Below are 18,593 nucleotides of genomic sequence, written 5' to 3'. Positions count from 1 at the left end.
TGTGTAGCTGTGACTCACAAATCATTGAGTCTCAGAGCTGGAACTCCTACCAATGAAGGCATTTCCTTCAGTTCATGATGAAATCATGAGTCACTGAAAATTTGGTTAGAGAAATTTTTCAAAGATCTTTCTGGGAATAGAAAAAACTCAGAGGCATGATGTCTGTGGTTTGAGGAAGCCTCATTATTTCATGGTCCTATTGGGTTGGACCATTTGGTTGGAGCACCTGTTTGTGGTCCACTGTTTGCCTTTTAAAATTTCCCAAGAAACTAAAACAAAACCCCATAACGACCACAAGGCCAAGCTATGCAGAGATGAAAAGGTCAGTAGACCTGAGTTCAAATTTAGACTTTGTCATTAACTCCACCTTTGTAAGGTTTGGCAAATCTCATGGATTCTCTGGGTATCAGTTTCCTCGTTCAATAAAATGTAAGTTCTTTGGTGCCCTGGTGGCACACACCATTCCATTTTGTCTTTGTATCCCCTGGGCCTTCTACAGTGCTTAGCAGATAGTAGGTACTGAATAAACTCTGGATGACTGACTAGAATTAGAGGTGGAAAAGACCCCTGAGATCATAGTCCAACAACTTCATTTTACAAATAAGGAAACTGGAAAGCTAAAGTGATAGGGTTCTGTGGACAGTTCAGGGATCTGTACAAAGGGCTAAATCTGAATGATTCCCGTTCAGGTATTAGGGAGGAACCTTTACTCCTTATTTTTCTGCCTTCCCCTTCTCCCTCGCTAGCCCCATTCCCCATTACCAGAGCTCTAAAATAAAGGGGTTGAACTAGACTAGGGGTGGGAAACTTGCAACCTCAAGACCACATGTGGCCCTCTAGGTCCACAAGTGCAACTCTTTGACTGAATCCAAACATCATATTAATAAAAGGAATTGTTCTATAAAACTTGAACTCAGTCAAATGACTGCAGCCAAAAACCTAGAAGACCACACATGGCCTCGAGGCCTCAGGTTCCCTACCCCTGACCTAGACATATCTAGAGTCCGTTCCAACCCTGGAACCTGTCTCTGATCCTGCTTACTAGCTACATGACACTGTTAGATCACTTTCTCTCTCTAAATCTCAGTTTTGGGGAAAGCAAAGTGGCACTGTGGATAGAGCATCTGCCCTGGAGTCAGGAGGACCTGAGTTCAAATCTTGACCTCGAATGTTTAGTAGCTGCACGACCCTGGGCAAGTCGCTTAACCCACATTGCCTCCCAATAAACAATTAAATCTCAGATTTCTTAACTATGAAGTATGACAATAATACTTTATTGTCTAACAGGATGCTGTGAGATAATAACTTCCATTTATACACTGCTTCAAAGTTTACAAAGCCCTTGATTCCATTTGGTCCTTACAATCACCCCCTTAAACAAGTATCGCACATATTATTCACATTTTCCAAGTAAGAAAACCGAGGCTCAGACAGGTTATTTGACTTCCCCACAGCAACCTAACTAGATAGTGTCTGATTCCAGCCTCCAATTCAGACATGTCTTGGTTCTAAGACCATTTCTCCTCCTTTATACAGCTGAGATAAAGCTGTATAAAGCTGAGATAATGCATATGAAACATGTTGTAAATCTGAAAGCATCATACAAATGTAAGCTATTATTACATAATAATAGCTATACAAATTCAAGTTAATATTTTTACAGAGCTTTTTTTCAATGAATACTTATGTTAAGAGAGAATAAAAATTCATTAACCAGAAAGGCAAGAAAGACTGCCTACTTGTGCCTCCACATTTGATAATTAGCTTCAAAGAGACTTTTTTAAATAAATAAAATGAACATCCTTTCTTACTTTTCAGAGAGTTTTCACACACAATACCATTTCATTCTTACTACAAGATAGGCAGAGGGCAGGACTATGATTCTTAATTGGCAGATAAGGCAGCTGGGGCCCAGAAAGGTAAACTGACTTGTTGAGGAAGTAAGTCTGCACTGGTTTCATGGCAGGAAGTCCTCTAGTCAGGGCAAGAGCCCAGCCAGAATTCTTAGTCCAATGTCCTTTCCACCACACTAGGCTGTCTCTTAACATGTCTGTATTTTAACAAGGGGCCTTCTATGCCTTAAATTATAGAAATGAATGGTGGGAATTTCAGGCATATGAAAGAAGTGATCAAGAAGATATTATTGGAGGGAGTTCCTTGCAGGGCCCCTCACAAACCACAAAATGTATCTAAAATCTCAGAATGTTATGTCATGAAGATTGCTGGATAGATGCAGGTTAAAATAGAATGTTAGAGCTGGAAAAGACTTTAGAACCTAGGATGTTAGGAAATAAAACACAGGATGGTAGAATTAGAAGGATAAAGATAAAGGGGCAGAGCCTGTGGTCTCAAGGGCACATGTGGCCCACTAGGTCCTCAAGTATGGCCCTCTAACTGAATCCAAACTTCACAGAACAAATAAAAGGATTTGTTCTGTAAAACTTGGACTCAGTCAAAAAGCCCCACCTGAGGACCTGGAAGGCCACATGTGGCCTCAAGGGCACAGATTCACCACCCATGATGTAGGTTGTCTTATCCTTCAAAGTCAAACTCACAAGCCCCCCTCCTCTATGAAGCTTTCCCCGTCTACAGTGTTTCTCCTTTGTTTTGATCTTACTCTTACATACTACATATTGAACTGGCTCTTCCTCCCTCTTAGATCATAAGCTCCTTAAGACCATGGCCAGTGTCCTATTCTGGTCCACAGCACATAGCACAGGATCTTACAAGGAGTAAGTGCTAAATAAACATTTATTGAATTTCATTGAATTGGGAGGGCCCTCATAGAATATTTAGTCCAACCCTTTTATACTTACAGATGAGGATACTGAAGGTCATGGAAGGGATGTGGTTTGCCCAAGGTCATAGGAAGCTTTTGTTCAGAATACAGCCTCAGCCTGGTAAGAGGCCAACTCATGGATTCATACACCACATCGGCTGAGGGACTTACTTTCCATACTTTCCCACAGAAGCCACAGGTAAAGGTGTTTATATCCTAGTTGTGCTGAGGAAGGCCATATGCTCTTTAACGAGGCAATGCCTGGCCCTTGCAACCAAGGATTTTTTAAATGGTGTTAACAACCAGACTTTGTGGTAGGACTTTTAAACCTATCAACACCTCAGTGGTGACAAGGATAATAAAGTGATCCATAAATTTAGACCTATGAAATCTGAGCCAGTTTAGTGGTCACTTGCTTGCAGGAGAACATGAAATGCTTCAATTATACTATTTCATTTTGTATTTGTGATGCCTTTGTAAATCACTTCATGTTTCATATTTTCCTGCTTGACAACTTAACAGGTATTCTCTAAGCAAAATAATTTTCTGTGTAACAGACTGTATAAAGAGGAAAGAGAATTGATTTATGCAGCAATTGACTTTTTGGTGTCTTGGCCACCCAATTTCCTCTGCCATCCTTTAAATGTATAGCTCTTTATGTGAAAAGTTAAAAGGAAAAAAATGGTATCAAGACAGGGCACTTCATGCACCACATGCAGCCCACAATGGTAGGCTTAGCAATGTAAACTTCAGGCCAGTAACAAGAAGCAAATGTTGGCCAGTAATACTCTCACATCGTCAGCTTTGCTAGGTCTAAGGACACATGTTATTTTGGCAACACTGCTGTAAGTAGCAAAATATTATTACTCCTTTGGGAACCAGTTGTAACAATGTTATTTTTGTGTTACTGACAACGACGTGTTGTTTGATGTGGATGTATTCCTGAACAAGATGAAGAAGATTGGTTAGAGAATCGGTAGAGATGGTGTGGAAGAGTTGACTGGGGATCTTAGAACCCAGGACCTGGAGAATACAAGTTCCGTGAGGAAAAGGGCAATTTCTTTTTGCCTATAACCTCACATCATGCAGTATAACCTCACATATGTAGTAAGTGCTTAATAAACATCTTTTGAATTAAACTTTAATGTTAAAATATAATGGGGAATGCATTTTGTGTATGGGAGAGGTGGTTTGGGCATTTGTTGGTAAGTATCTTTTGCATCGAAACAAAATGAATCTACAAAAAAAAAAAAAAATGAAACATAGGATGTTGGGAACACACAATACTGCTAGAGGTGTAAGGGACCCTGGAACATAGAGGCGGAGGGATATAGTAGAAATAGTGCCAGATTTGGCATCAGAAAACTTGAGTTCATACCATGATGCTTATACTTTTAATTGTGTGATTATGGCTAAGTCACTTATTTCCATTCTTCTGAGACTCAGTTTCTTTCATCTGTCAATGGAAATAATAATAATAATAATTGTATTACCTCCTGGAGAGGAGGGTTGTGGGGAATGAAATTTGCAAACTTTAAAGTGTTATGGAAATGTAAATTATTTTAGAATGTTAGAGATGAAGTAGAATGCAACCTCCTCATTTTACAAATGGGGAAATTAAAACAAAGAGAAGTAATTTGGCCACACTCACCTGGCTAGAAGTACCCGAGCTATGATTTAAATCTAGTCTCTCATCTGTAGGTCAAGCACTCTTCATCACTATTTCAAAGTCCCCAACTTGCTACCTTAGGTTAGATGTGATTTGTGAGTCATGTCAGGTGGTAGAAAAGAAGGGAAAAATAAACTACAGTAGTCTTACTTCCACCAAAGTAGTATACTGGGATAGGGATGGAATCCCCTGAATCCCTTGGTATTCTACTTCCTAGCCTTTGGTTCATTAATTTGTTCAATAAACATTTGAACCCCATTTATGTACAGAATCTTCTCATACCCTTTTATGCTTTCCTCTCCTCAGTCCCCCTACTCTCCCTGTTCCCTTAATCCCCTTAATATCCAAATATTGTGGGGGTGCGTGTCATATTAGAAAGAGCACTAGACTTGGGACTGGACCACCTGGGTTCTAGTCCTAGCTCTTCTGCTTAGTGTATTAGAAGTCATTAGAGACAGAAGGTACCTTAGCAACTATTTAGCCCAACCCACTCATTTGAAAAGCGAGATGTTCAAGGTTTACAAGGTGCATTTCAGTGGCAGAACCAAGAGTAGAACCTGTCTCCCACCCCTACTTCAGTCCTTTTCCCACCCAAAGTATCTCTTATCCAAGTAGTTTCCCTTATCTGGGCCTTAGTTTCCATTTATAAAATGAGTGTATTAGGTTCTATGCTTTATCCCCCAAATCCTTTCAAATTCTGATATCCTATTCCTCTAAATCTCCCTATCCCATAATCCCTCTAGTTACCACCACTTCTCTTTCCTTCACCCATGTCACCCCCTCCCCTCATCTTTCCCACCCCCGCACCTGTAAGGAACAACACATCTTATACTACAGAAGCAGGATTTAGGGGTAGAGATTCTAGAGTGGGTAAGGAGTGTCCCTGCTTTGGAAAGACGCCTTAACTACCACTAGCTGGGAGGTGTGGTGGATCCTACGAATAGCAGGGTGAACTATTAGCCAGAAGGGTTGGATAGAGATGTCGGAGATTCAGTCACTGAGGCATGGTGATGGGAGGGACAGGTGGGGACCACAGAGTAGGGAGCGATGCCAGCCGTTTGCAGCTAAAGGTCCAAGTTTTGGAGTCGTTAGACCTACTTTCATGCCCATGACTAATCGTGTGACTTTGGACCAGTCCCTTGTCCTGTCTGAGAGCCTCTGACTCTTCTTTAACACGGAATAATATTCTTCTGCCGGGCTTTGATCCCCGAGCTCGAGTGAGGCTTATAGAGAAGGTGACCGGGAAGGGCTGTGCCAACCCGAGGAGCGCGTAGCGGTCGTGTCTCCCCCGGGGCTCCTCACGCTCCTAGCCCTGCCAAGAGAGGGCACACGTGGGTGGTTGCGCGCGTGGGAGATGAGTGGTCAGGAAGTCCCCGAGCGGTTCTCCACTCAGCCTGGGCACGTGTGTGTCCGTGTAGGAGGAAGGGTAAGGGGAGGGCAAAGAGCGGGCGCGGGGGAGGGACGCTGCCCCTTTAAGCGCAGCCCGGGGAGCCGGCTGGGGGGGTGGGGGCGCCGCCGGGTGGGCGGCCGGGAGGCGGCGTGGCTTGGACGGCCCCGGGGCCCCGGCCCCACTTCCTGGCCGACCGCCTCCAATGGTGAGCCGGAGGATGCCCGTGTTAATTACATAAGCAGAACGTAAATAATTCGCGGGAAAAAAAAGCGAAAAGATGGCGACCCGCATCCCTCCGTCCCCGGCTTGAGTCGGACTCCAGCTTCTTCCAGTGGGACCTGGCCGGGACTCCCTGCCCCTTGAGAGACCGACGGACAGACGGACGGGGGGCCAGATAGACGGACGGACCCGGAGGTGCTGCACCACTCCTCTCCCCCGCCCTACCCCCAGCCGCTCCCAAGCCGGAGCCTCTCTCCATCAGTCTGCAGCCCTCTTCTCCAATGCGCCTGGTGGCCAGACTCCTAGCGGGACCGCCGGACGGACGCGCAGCCTCGGGGTAAGGACGGCGCCCTGGCCCTGCCCCGCCCTTGCTCTGCCCCGCCTGGGTCCCCGGAGGGCGGTAGGTGTGGGGGGCTTCTTCTTTCCGCCAGGCGCCTCTCTCCTTGACCTCCATCCCCCCGCCTCTCTTTTCAGAAATTTCCAGAGTTGCGGAGTGGGTTTGGTTGGAGGGAGAAGGGTTTTTTGGGGCGCAGTTGCTTTTCGGATCTCCAAGCGCAATCCGGCCAAGGAAAGTAGGGAGCCGGGATTCGAGTCTTGGGGCGAAGTGGAAGCAGGAGAGAAAAGGGCGCAGTGGGAATGGGGACTCTTGTCAAACGCTCTCTGCGAGTCCCGGTCCCCCTCAGCGGCCTCACGGAAGACTAGCGGGCGCGGGTGGGCGAGCAGAGCCGGAGTGGGAATGGAGGGAGCGGAGGGGAAAGCGATTGTTATTTCGAGCACGTTGGCAGGGCTCGGGCAACGACTCGGGGCTTGCGGGGAAAGTTGGAGGGAGTTCGCCGGACGGGGTGGGGCGGGGGCGGTTGCCGACAGAGGTGCCTGGGACGGCAATTTGGTTGCATCTGGGAGAATTGGAGACGTAATTTTTTAAATAATTTTTTTTGTAAAAAAAATGAATAAAAATAAAAATTATGAAATGCATCGGGCTTTGGGGGCCTCTCTCTTTATGAATCATCCCGTCCCTCCCCTCCTTTTTCCTTCCCTCCCTCTTCTCCGGGGGCCCCAGACACCAGTTTGACTCAGATTTGAACTGGACAGAGTGTGTAACCCACAAAAATGCATTTTATTTTGAATGTGTTTGAATCAGCCAATCAGAGCCCTTGGGGGCCCGGCTCCGAAAAGTCGGAGGCTGCGGAGACGGAGGTGTTGGGGGCTGGGGACGCCAGGGTGTGATTTGGGAGGGGGAGCGCTCCTGTGTGCGCAGAATAGGAGGACTCCCCCAGCCCCCTGAGGCTGGAGACCTTGGGGCACGGCCCGCGCCTCCTCCCCTCCCCTCCCCCTTCCCAATAGTGTTCCCTCTGCTGCACTTGCCGGCGCCTAGAGGGAGGAGGGAGGCGGGAGCCGGGATCCTGGGCTAGGAAGTGTCAGTTTGTGAACCTGCAGCAGGAGCCGGGCGAGCGAGAGGCACCGGATCCGGACTGGGACCGAGCGGGAACCTAGCGTGCCCCACCCCTTTGCCTGGCTCGGGTGGACTCACGCTGCCGGATCCATCCGAAAGGTGGAGAGTTAGAAACGGAATTCAGACCCTCTCCCCTTCACCCGGGGGCCCCCATCCCTACCTCGGATTCTGGGCAGCCGGGAGCCAGAGATACACTTTCACCCCTGCTTTCTGTAGGAGGCATGGCTTCTCTGCTTCCATCCCCTCCTCCTTGTGGGGAGGAAGAGTCAGGTTGAGCAGCTGGAGCTCCATCCCCAGCCTCGGTTGTCTCACTCGAGTCTGTGAAAGGCTTGTGAAGGGCTCGCTGCACCTTGGGGGGTGGAAAGTGATGAATATTCCCGCAAAGCGTGTATCGTCCATTAGGAGCCAGGGACTGGAGGGGCAGGGGGCAGGAGCTGACTCCAGCCAACCCCACCCCAGCCGATCGGACTCCCCATGAGATTCCCTGAACTCTCTACAAGGGGGTCCGTCCCTTCAAGGCAATTCTCAGGATCCCCCTGGGGAAAGGGGAAGGGGAGAGAGAGGGAGGGAGTTGGACAGCTGTTCCTGACACCTGGTTTTTGGTCCTGGAGGTGAAAGGATTTCAAGTTCTTCAGTGATGTGTGACCACTTTCTACCTTTCTGGGTGAACTGAGAGAAATAGTGAACTGGAGAGAGTAAGAACTGGGAAATGTTTCCTTTCTCCTCTTGGAGACTTTTCATGACTCCTACTCCAAGTCATTGGCTTGCTCTCTGTCTAGAAGCTATTCCTTTATATATGGGTGCCTGTGGTGTCCCTCGTCTAAAACGTAAACTCCTTGAGGGCAGGGGCTATTTTTTTCTGTCTTTGTCCTCCCAGCACCTAGTATGGTGCTTTGTACGCTTGGAAGTGGTAGCGGGGTGAGGAGAGTCGATCTGGACTTGCTGGAGAAAAAGCACTCCACCTTTGCTGCGCTGCACCTGCTCTGCAATTTATGGTCTGAGAATTTCCAGGGCACCAAGGTCAAGTGATTGGCCTGAGGGGTCCCAGCCAGGTGGTTCGGGGAAATAGCACTTGAACCTAGCTCCCCCTAATTCTAAGGCCCTTGCCTCTGAAGTATTCTTATTGCCTCTCTATCTTGCACTTAATTAATGCTGAATTGAACTAACTTTGGGGGTTCTAAGGCAAGCATGAAAGTTGAAAAATGTCGATCAATCATCCTGGGAGTTGGGTGGGAATTGGGTTGGATGATTAGTCAACTTAAATAAAAATTATATATCTGTACTTGTTGGGATTATAAGGTACTTACCCCATAATAGCCCCAAGATAGAGGCTGTACAAATATTTTATTTACGATTTTTAAATGTGAAGAACTTGAAACAGAGAGATGAAGTGACTTATTTGCCCATCCTGAAGAATTCAGTATCTCCTTCCTCTTCTCCCCTAATCTGAATCCTTCTTTTCTCCCCCACAAGGAGAAGTTAAATTTCCAGGATGCTTCTATAATTCTATGCATACCTCCCATTTGGAAGGTAAATGAAATAAAGGGTCATATTCAATGGAAATTATTTTATGTTCCTGAGTCTTATTCCCTCTACATTCATAATAGCCTTTACCATATAGGTAGCTAGATGGCTCAGTGGATAGATAGACGACTGGGCCTAGAGTCAAGAAAATCTGAGTTCAAATCTAGCCTCATGAACTTAGAAGCCGTGTAAACTTCAATAAGTCATTTAACCTCTTTGCCTCAATTTCCTCAGTTGCAAAATGGGGGTAGTAAAAGCACCTGCCTCATAAGGTTGTTGATCACATGAGTTAATATTATTTGATCGTTGTTATTATGTACCTCATTGTAACTTTTCAGTGCACTTCTGGGTATCATAATTCTGTGTAAGTGTGTTTGAGTGAGTGAGTAGATGTGTGTCTTTCTAGCATGATGGATGTGGTATTGGAGTTACAGTTGGGGTGATCAGGTTTCAAATCTTTTTTTCTGACACCGTTGATTGCGGGCAAGTCATTTCTCTTCATCTGTAAAATGTGAATAATAGATGTAGTACTTCCCTCATGAGTTATAGTGAGGATCAAATAAGATAACATGTGCCAAGTGTCTTGCAGACATTAAAGCACTATTTTAATAACTACCATGAGGCTGGGGAGAAAGGGAAGGAAACACATTTATTAAGCTCCTGCTGTGTACCAGGCAGCTCTTCACAGATATTTATTCATATTTATATCCCTGTAAGGTAGGTGCTGTTATTATCCCCATTTTACAGACTAAGAAACAGAACTGTGCTGAGGGTAAGTGATTTGCCCAGGGCCACATAAGCAGATTTGACCTGAGGTCTTCTTGACTGCAGGTTCTGAACTCTATCGCCTGTGCCATCTACCTGCCCCAAGGGACTTTTTCGTAGCTAAAACCTTATATCTTTGCACAGTGCTCTGTATATAATAAATTTTATACATATGTATATATACACACACACATACATACATATATATGTATATGACATGCCCTCATCAGAGAAGTTGCTGTGCCATATGAGCAAAACAGAATTGAAACAGCTCAAAAGAAATGCAAGATGCACAAATTTAGAGAGTCAACCTTAAATGTTCACATGGAATATTTGTGCCCGACCTGTCATTCTGAACTCATATTGGTTTGACCAGCTGCAGTCAAATGCGTTGTAACTTGACTGTAATGTAAGTGATGTCATTTTGGTTCTCTTTGAGAGTGAAGGACAACAACCAACCAGCTATGAATTTATATGTGTGTGTGTGTGTGTGTGTGTGTGTGTTGTTGTTGTTGTTGAGTTGTATTGGACTCTTCTTGGCAAAGATACTGGAGTGGTTTGCCATTTCCTTCTCCAGCTCATTTTACAGATAGGGAAACAGAGGCAAATAGGTAAAAGTGATTTGCCCAAGGCCATACCTAGTAAGTGACTGAGGTCGGATTTGAATTCAGGAAGATGAGTCTTCTTTATTCCAGGCCAGTACTTTATCCTCTGTACTACCTAGCTGTATACACACACACTTTTTTTAACAAAGTCAAAGTTTGCAGAAAGTAGAACTGTGAGGCAGAATACAGTATCCTGGGATTGAATCCATTTCGATAAACATTTATTTTGTATGTTACACTAGGCATAGCCATGCAAAGATTAAAAATTACATAATTCTTGCTAATGATGATATATGTAGTCGATTAGTGAGTATATGACAAAAACCCCAATCAGCATGATACAAAGGTAGTGTGGAGGACGTAGCATGTGACAGAGGCAAAAGATAATGGTAACTCATGTTCTTATACACATTTAGAGAAACCTTGTAGTGTAGTGGTTAGAGAAACCTTGTGATATAGTGGATGGAGGGCTAGACTTGTGGTCAGAAAGACCTGAGTTCAAATTCTGCTCTCATATTTCTAGCTCTTATGACTATAAGCAAATAACCTTTCTGAACCTCAGGCAGCCCTCTATGAAGTCTCTATCAAGGGGTTTCTAATCTGCGAAGAATTCCTATCCCAGTGAAACTACAGGTCGTTGACACAATATTAGCCTTTAAAGTTGAAAGCACAGAAACCCTGTGAAGTGAGTTGTAAAATCTCCATTTTACAGATGAGGAAAGTGAGACTTGGAATGGTTAAGTGACATGCTCAAAATCATATGGTCTAAGTGTTGTAGGAAAAAGAAGAGAAAGAAATTACTTTCAATTGAGGAGGAAGAGGCAGCTCCTAAACTAAGTCTTAATTGTAGAGGATTTCAGCAGACAGCAGTAAAGAGGGAGTGCAATCCGGGCATGAGAATTAACTTTCACAAATGCCCGAAGCTTAGAGAGGACAGGACAAAATCATGAATTGGGACAGGCCCTATGAATTCATTAGTATAGGGAACACTCTCCTTTAATATAGGTTGGTGCTTTCTCTGCAATTTATAGTCTCAGAGAATTGCCCACTGAGAGGCAAAGTGATTTGCCCAGGGTTACATAGCCAGTATGTGTGAGAGGTAGGACCAAAACATAGGTTTTCCTGGTTTTAAGGCCAACTTTATATGGACTCTGTCATAATGCCTCTCTAAGATCAGAGAACCACTAAGAAATAGTACTGTTTGATTAGGAGGTAGGGTGTATTCCAAGGAGTAGTATGACATAAGGTTAGAAAGACAAGTTGTGTCCAGGTAAGATTTTCTTCCCCTTCCCTCTAACCCAGCATCCCAGATGAACCATGGTCATCTTTCACTTTTGAAAGACAGCTGATTCCCGCTAAAGGCATTTCTGCAGTACTGATTCTGAGAACAATTTAGTTGACTGTAAAACCCTTCCTCAGTATTGCTGGTGACATGGAAAACCCATATCTAATCTCCCTAGTGATGGCAATGAATCAATCTATCCACAAATATTTATTGAGATTCTTTAAAAAGGTGTTTGATGATAGGGGAAGTCAAGTTAACAAACAAATATAAAAGATGCTGTTGCTAGGCACTGTGGGAAATTCAGAGGTGATGACATAGTCCCTGCTACTGAGGAGTTTATAGTCTAGTTCATCAGGGGGTTCTTAAGCTATGAACTATTTTATTTAATATTTTAATAACTATTTTGTATAATTGGTTTCCTTTGTAATCGTATGTATTTTATTTTACTCATTTAAAAATGTTACCCTGCAAAGCAATCCATAAGTTTCATCAGATTGTCAAGAAGTCTGTGACACAAAAAAGTTAAGAAATGCTGGTGTATTAGGAAATAAATAATAGATGGTTCCTGGCACATAGTAGGCACTTATGCTAGTTGACTGACTATGGTGTGGACTAGAAATGCTATAAAAGCTCAGTGAAGAGCGAGATCAGTATAGCCTGGGGTGGGGGTGGGGAAATCAGTTTAGTCCCCTTTTTTCTCCTGACACTACCACCACTGTTTAGGTCTTCATTATCTCACACCTAGATTGTTGCAATTGATCTCTCTGACACAAGCCTCTCCCTACTCCAGCCTGTTGCCCAGTCAGCTATCAAAATGATCTTCCTAAAGCACAGAACTGATTGTGTTAGCCCCCTGTTCAGTAAACTCCAGGGGCTTCCTGGTAACTCCAGGATCAAATATAAAATCCTGTTTGGCTTTTAAAGCCCTTCATAACCTTGTCCCTTCTGCCTTTCAAATTTTCTTACACTTCACTCCACGTAACTATATGATCCCAGTATTCTAGCCTCCTTGCTAGTCATCACAGAAGACACTCCACGTCCAGATTCCAGTACATTTTTACTGGCTATTCTCCAGACCCAGAATTCTCCCCGTCTTGGCTTCCCTGGCTTTATTCAAGTTCCAGCTAAAATCTCACCTCCTATAAGAAAACTTCCCAGTGTTCCTCAATACTAATGCCTTGCCTCTGTGATTATTTTCAATTTATCCTGTATATGTCATGTTCTTTGTACTCCCAAGTGTTCAGTAAAGTGCATGGCACATAGTAGGTACTTAATAAATGCTTGTTGATTTAGCTTGACTAGAACACTGGATTAGAAGTCAGACCTGTATTTTAGATGGGGCTTTATTGATAATTTAGTATATGACTTTGGGAAAGTCACCCTGCCTTCTCTAAATGATAGAGAATTTTAAAGTTGGAAGGAATCTTTGAGATCCTCTAGTCCAAACTCCATATTTAATAGATGGGAAACTGAGGCATACCCAAAATGGAGAGGTGACTGGTCCAAGGTCACATGGAGATTTAGTGGAAGTTGCAACCTAATTTTCTTGACTTCTTAATCCAATTTTCTTTAGAGGCTACCATGTGACTTTCTGATCTTTCTCCAAGTCCCTTTGGCTTCTAACATTTTGGGAAAGTTCCATTGCAGAGATAAGATATGAGCTGAACTTTGAAGTATTGGTAGAATCTGGGCTAGTGAAGACTTCTGAACATTTATTTGTCCTTTGGTAACTTTATGACTAATAGCCAATTTAAATTGGGATAATAGCAGTAAGAGAAGTTTCAGAATCCCAGAGTTGGTTTTCATAAAATACTTTAAAATAAGGAAAAACGGACATTATAAAAATCTTACTTAATCAAGACTCTGATGGGTCATAAGTTACCCAGAAATTTTTTTCTCTTTGGGTGAATCTTGGAGGGAAGTCAAGGCCTCTGGCCAAAATTTCTGCTCTGAGGGTGAATGCAGGGAAAATTCTCCAACTCTTTTTTTCCCTGTAGAAAAGGCTAAGTGTATGTTCAACCCACCAGCCTACCCAGGGAAGTGGCTCTCTAGGGACTAAGAATCTTATGTTAAACATTATAGACTGAAAGTGTATCTTTGTCTTTTTAATCCTAGGGGTGGTCAAAACTGATGGAGAACCTCTCTCTGCAGCCTGAGATCCAAGATGACTGTGGGCCACCCAGGGCGGTGGGTGCTCCCACAAAGCCCAGGAACAACTTCAAAGACTTGATGGTCAAGCTGACTGAAGGCCAGTATGTGCTGTGCAGATGGACGGATGGACTGTATTATCTTGGAAAGATTAAAAGGGTAAAACTTGGCACAATAGGGCCTCCAAATCCCCAGACCAAGAGCCTAGTCCCCCAACATCAGATTCTGAGCTCCAAAATCACAAAGGGGAGAGGATTGCTGGGATATTAATTAATTAAAATTATTGACAGTTGCTTATTATCTTTCAGGGGACCCACATAGCTAGAAGTGGAACATGGTAAAACAAACCTAATAAGCCTGTTTATAAGTTTATAGAACTTAGAACTGGAAGGGACATTAGAAGTCATCTAGTCTAACCTTCTGAGAGGTGTGTGTGTGTGTGTGTGTGTGTGTGTGTGTGTGTGTGTGTGTGTGTGTGTGTAGCGGTGGTGCTGGTGGTAGTGGCTTTGTTTTTTAGTAGCTCAGGGAAGTGAAGTGACTTTTTCAAGGTCACACAGGTAATAAGTAAGTGTAGAGTTTGGGAACTAAGTCTAAGTAAATCTTGGTCTCTATACTGTATCAGGATATCTCCTTACAACTCACTGGAGTAGTCACTTTTTTGGCTGAGAAAGGAAAAGCCCCAGAGAAGGTCAAGGAAGGCTTGGATACCTGGGGGAGGGCTCCAGATCCATTATTCTTCAAAAAATCATTGTGAAAATAATCCTTCTACTCTGACAACTGTTTCCTTTAATAAAGGACAAAAATATGACTCAGTGGAGGGTGAGGATGTGAGAAAAAGATGAAGAGGGAAGTTGTATCATCTGAGGGTCATGTATCTGAGAGGTATTTTGTGTTTGCTTTGGGTTCTTGATGCATCTTTCTAAAGGAAAAGACACATAAGTGTGAAGAAGGTCCCCAGATTGGAATAATCCCAAAATCTACCCAGCAAATGCAGTATTTATGCAGAGCATAAATTGGGAGATCCTGGTTCTATGCCTAGCCTTTCCTGCTGTGTGCCCTCGGACAACCCACTCCCCCTCTACTGGCCTTATTTTCTTTGTCTATAAAATAAGGGGGTTGGGCAATATGATCTCTTTTAGCTCTGAAGTTTGAGAAATCTTTTGAGTCTAGCTTTGGTGAGTTTAGCAGCATAGACTTGGCAGGGTCACCCAGTAATCATCTCGATCATTCTTGCCATTCTTCTAAATCAGTTCAGATTTCTAGATGTCTGTTTCATCTGTAAATATTCCCATGGAAGGCACTTCCCCACACTCACTTATTTAGTAAATTCTCTATTGGGGAATACTTTTTGAGAGCTCACTTAAATCTCACTGACTCCTACAGGTAAGTCCTATTTCTCAGCCAGGCCCTTAAGGTAATCTGTTTAATCTGCACATTTAGCCTTACTAAGGATCAGTAGCAGAGACAGTCTAGCATACTGAAAAGTGCACAAAACGAAATCTGCCACTTACTCCTTATAATACTCTTGGCAAATATTTTCCCTTTCTGCCTTCAATTTCTTCATTGATGAAATAAAGAGGTTAGACGAAATTATTTATGAAGTCCCTTCCAGATCTAATCTATTAAGACTATCGTCTACAATGCCTTCACTACTTATTCTCCATCTGGATTGACACATTCAAAGCCAAGCCCACTAAGGTACAAATGTTCTCTGGTGGGTAATTTACTGAATCATTGTCAGCTAGTTGCCCCTCTGGATTAATGTTTCTCTGCTGAGTCCTAAGAATATAGGCCCGATATAGGCCTTGGCTGGATAAGATCAAAGAGACTGGAAAAATGGAAAAGATGACTGTCTAGGCCTGATCACTGAGGGAGGGCAGACTTGGATGAATCCAGAGCTAGGAGAGGACCTGAATCCTCCTGGGACTCTAGAACATCTCTGCCGCTTTCTAATTCTCTGACATTGGGTTAGCCAATGGGAGATCTTAGGGATCATTATAAGGAATTAAGCGAATGTAAGTTACTATTATTAGAGGGCTCAGAGCATAGTAGAAAGAGAGGTGCCTTTGTAATCAGGAAGATCTGAGTTCAAGAATTGCCACTGATTCATACTGGCTGTGTAGCCATGGGCCTCATTTAACCACTTAGTACACCAGGCAAAAGTCTCTAAGACTATAAATTAAAGAAGAGTTGTCCATCTGTATTAGTAGAGAAAGTTTTCATACATCGAGGTCCCTCTGCCAACGAAGTCACAGATCCGGACATCATCGTCATCATCATCATCATCATCAGACCAAAAGTGAAAATAGAAGATGACCTAAGACCACCTGGGTGTCCTTGGGGCTAAATCTGGTGGACTGAAGCCTTCACTTCTAGTCCCCTTTCTAATCACAGGTCAGCAGTTCCAAGCAAAGCTGCCTCGTGACCTTTGAAGATAACTCCAAGTACTGGGTCTTATGGAAGGATATCCAACATGGTGAGTAACCTGAAAACTTGGGTCACAATCCTTGGACTTTTTTTACGGATAGATCTCTAGGATTTTCACTAGGATTTTCACTAAAATTTCCCTTCTGCATTCCCTCCTCCATATGTTTTTTGCCTACCTTCCTTCCAACTTGATACCTTGTTTAATCCCTGGGCTCCCTGGGGTTTTAAAGTCATAAAACATAGAATAGTATAGCTAGAAAGTCTTAAATGACTCATTCATCACCACCCTTGTCTCATTTTCCAGATGAGGAAACTAAGGCCTAGTATAAGAATAATGAGAGTGAGAATCCTTTTTATTATCCTCAAAAAATTTGGAGCTAGAGGGATGAGAAGAAAAGATGGGTGCCTACATAGGAATTCTAAGACTGAGAGACTTTCTCGTTTAATAGGTATATATACCTGGGAGCTTCACAGGGGCAATAGTGTTGAAAAGGAAGCAGCCATAAGGTTTGCCTATTTTAGGCTAGAAGAACTGACCAACTTCACTGGGACACATACAGCCCATCCCTCATTCACTCATTCATTCATTTACTCATTCATTTATCAGGTACTTACCTCGTGCTGATAATTTAATTCAGTTCCACAAGGAGTATCCGCCCCACCCCATACAGCTTGAAGACTTAGTCTCCCATTGGGAAGCTAGGATGGTAGAAATGGAAAGAAAGAATGTAGCAAAGATCATTTAATTCAGATACCGTCTGCTATTGCCCAAGGTGCCGGGGGTGATGAATGGAATGTTGTTCCAATAAAGACAGTGTTAGGACAGGAAGGGATCTTCCAATCCTCTTAGGGGTGGTGTGGATAGAGTACTAGATAGGAAATTCAGAAGAGCTAGAATCCTAGTTCTACAGTTTACTACGTGTATGATCTTAAACAAGCCACTTCTCTCTTGATTGTCTCTTCTGAAATATAGGAGTTTGAATAAATTCTCGTTGAGATTCTTTCTAGGTCTAGATCCTATAATTCCTTTCATTTTAGACTGGTGGAAATTGAAACTTGAAAAGGGGTAATTTGCTCAAAAACATAGGAAGTTAATTCTAGAGAAGTTGAGTCTTTTTTTTTCAGTTGTGTCCAGCTCTTCATGATTTCATTTGGGTTTTTCTTGGCAAGGATACTGGAGTAGTTTGCCGTTTCCTTCTCCAGCTCATTTTACAGATGGGGAAAGTTAGGCAAACAGGGTTACACCAGCATCACACGGCTTGTAAGTGTCTAAGTCTGGATTTGAACTCAGGAAGAGGAGTCTTCCTCATTCCAGGATCAGTGCTCTATCATCAACCCAAATGCCCTGATCCCTCAGCCACATCTCTTTGTGATAACTCATTATGTTCCTGGCTAGCCACACACTGTCACCCTGGGAATTGTTTGGACTTATAAGATCTATTAATTAGGGTCAAAACAAACTGACCCTGAGGCACAGGCTAGTTTTTAACAGGTCCAGTGAGATATGCTGGGTAAGCAGTTGAGTATCTGAACAGACATACTGTCCCATGAGAACATAGTCTTTTTACTTTCCCTAAGAAACAGATACTACTCAACTCAGAAAAAAATCATCTTCTCTCATCCTCCCCATACCAAAGTTTTTTGCCTTTTTAAAAAAAATTTCAAAACAGTATTATTTTCTTCATATGGTTGTAGCTTTTGGAACTAGAGGGAGTCAAACATAATCTAGTCCAATTCTTTCATTATGCAAACAGAGAAACTGAAGTTAAAAGAAAGACAAAATTGCCGAGCTTGTTCAAAGGTCCAGAGTTACCGAGCTAGTTAATGGCAGGACTGAAACAAGAAGGCAGATCTCAAGTAGTCCCTCAAAGAATTACAGGATTTAGAAATAGAAATGTCCTTAGAGGTGATCTAGTACTTCAACCTCGTAACGAGGAAATCAGTGCATTTTCCCTGAGTTGCTTTTAGATTTAGCATTTATAGAAACCAGCATGTCAGTAAATGTAGTATAATGCCTTCGGAGCCTGAAGGAGTCTTGGAATCTTCCCTAAAAGATTATTAACTCATTGGGCATTCTAAAATTCCCTGGCTCCCCAGCAGAGAGCCAATATCTTCTGGCCTTTCCCATTGTCTCAGGGCTAGGCACACCCTTAGAAGTTCAAATGAGTTTCGTTCTTCCACTGTGAGAACTAGCCTGATACTGAATTGCTTGGAGTCATTTGATCTTGCTTCTTCTCCTGGCTCTGCTATTTATAAATTATATGACCTTGAACCAGTCACTTCCATTCGCTTGCACTTATATTCATTTCATTTTGTAGGTGAAAAACTA

At 43.3% G+C, this 18,593-nt stretch overlaps 1 protein-coding gene across 2 annotated transcripts in view; it reads left to right on the top strand.

Annotated features, from left to right (window-relative positions):
- Window positions 1-5,945: 5,945 nt before the first annotated feature.
- The window catches only part of PHF19 (PHD finger protein 19), a 33,909-nt gene continuing 21,261 nt past the window's right edge, over window positions 5,946-18,593 (top strand). For both annotated transcript variants that reach the window (XM_072631772.1, XM_072631771.1), the window contains exons 1-3: window positions 5,946-6,394; window positions 13,805-13,996; window positions 16,232-16,313. In XM_072631772.1, the coding sequence (XP_072487873.1) occupies window positions 13,820-13,996; window positions 16,232-16,313 (259 nt within the window). In that variant the 5' untranslated portion in view covers window positions 5,946-6,394; window positions 13,805-13,819. The remainder of the gene's footprint in view (window positions 6,395-13,804; window positions 13,997-16,231; window positions 16,314-18,593) is intronic.

Source organism: Notamacropus eugenii, chromosome 1 (genome assembly GCF_028372415.1).
Source record: "Notamacropus eugenii isolate mMacEug1 chromosome 1, mMacEug1.pri_v2, whole genome shotgun sequence".
NCBI classification, from domain to species: domain Eukaryota; kingdom Metazoa; phylum Chordata; class Mammalia; order Diprotodontia; family Macropodidae; genus Notamacropus; species Notamacropus eugenii.
Note: the sequence above shows the minus strand (reverse complement) of the source record. Positions and strands in the feature narration are given on the sequence as shown.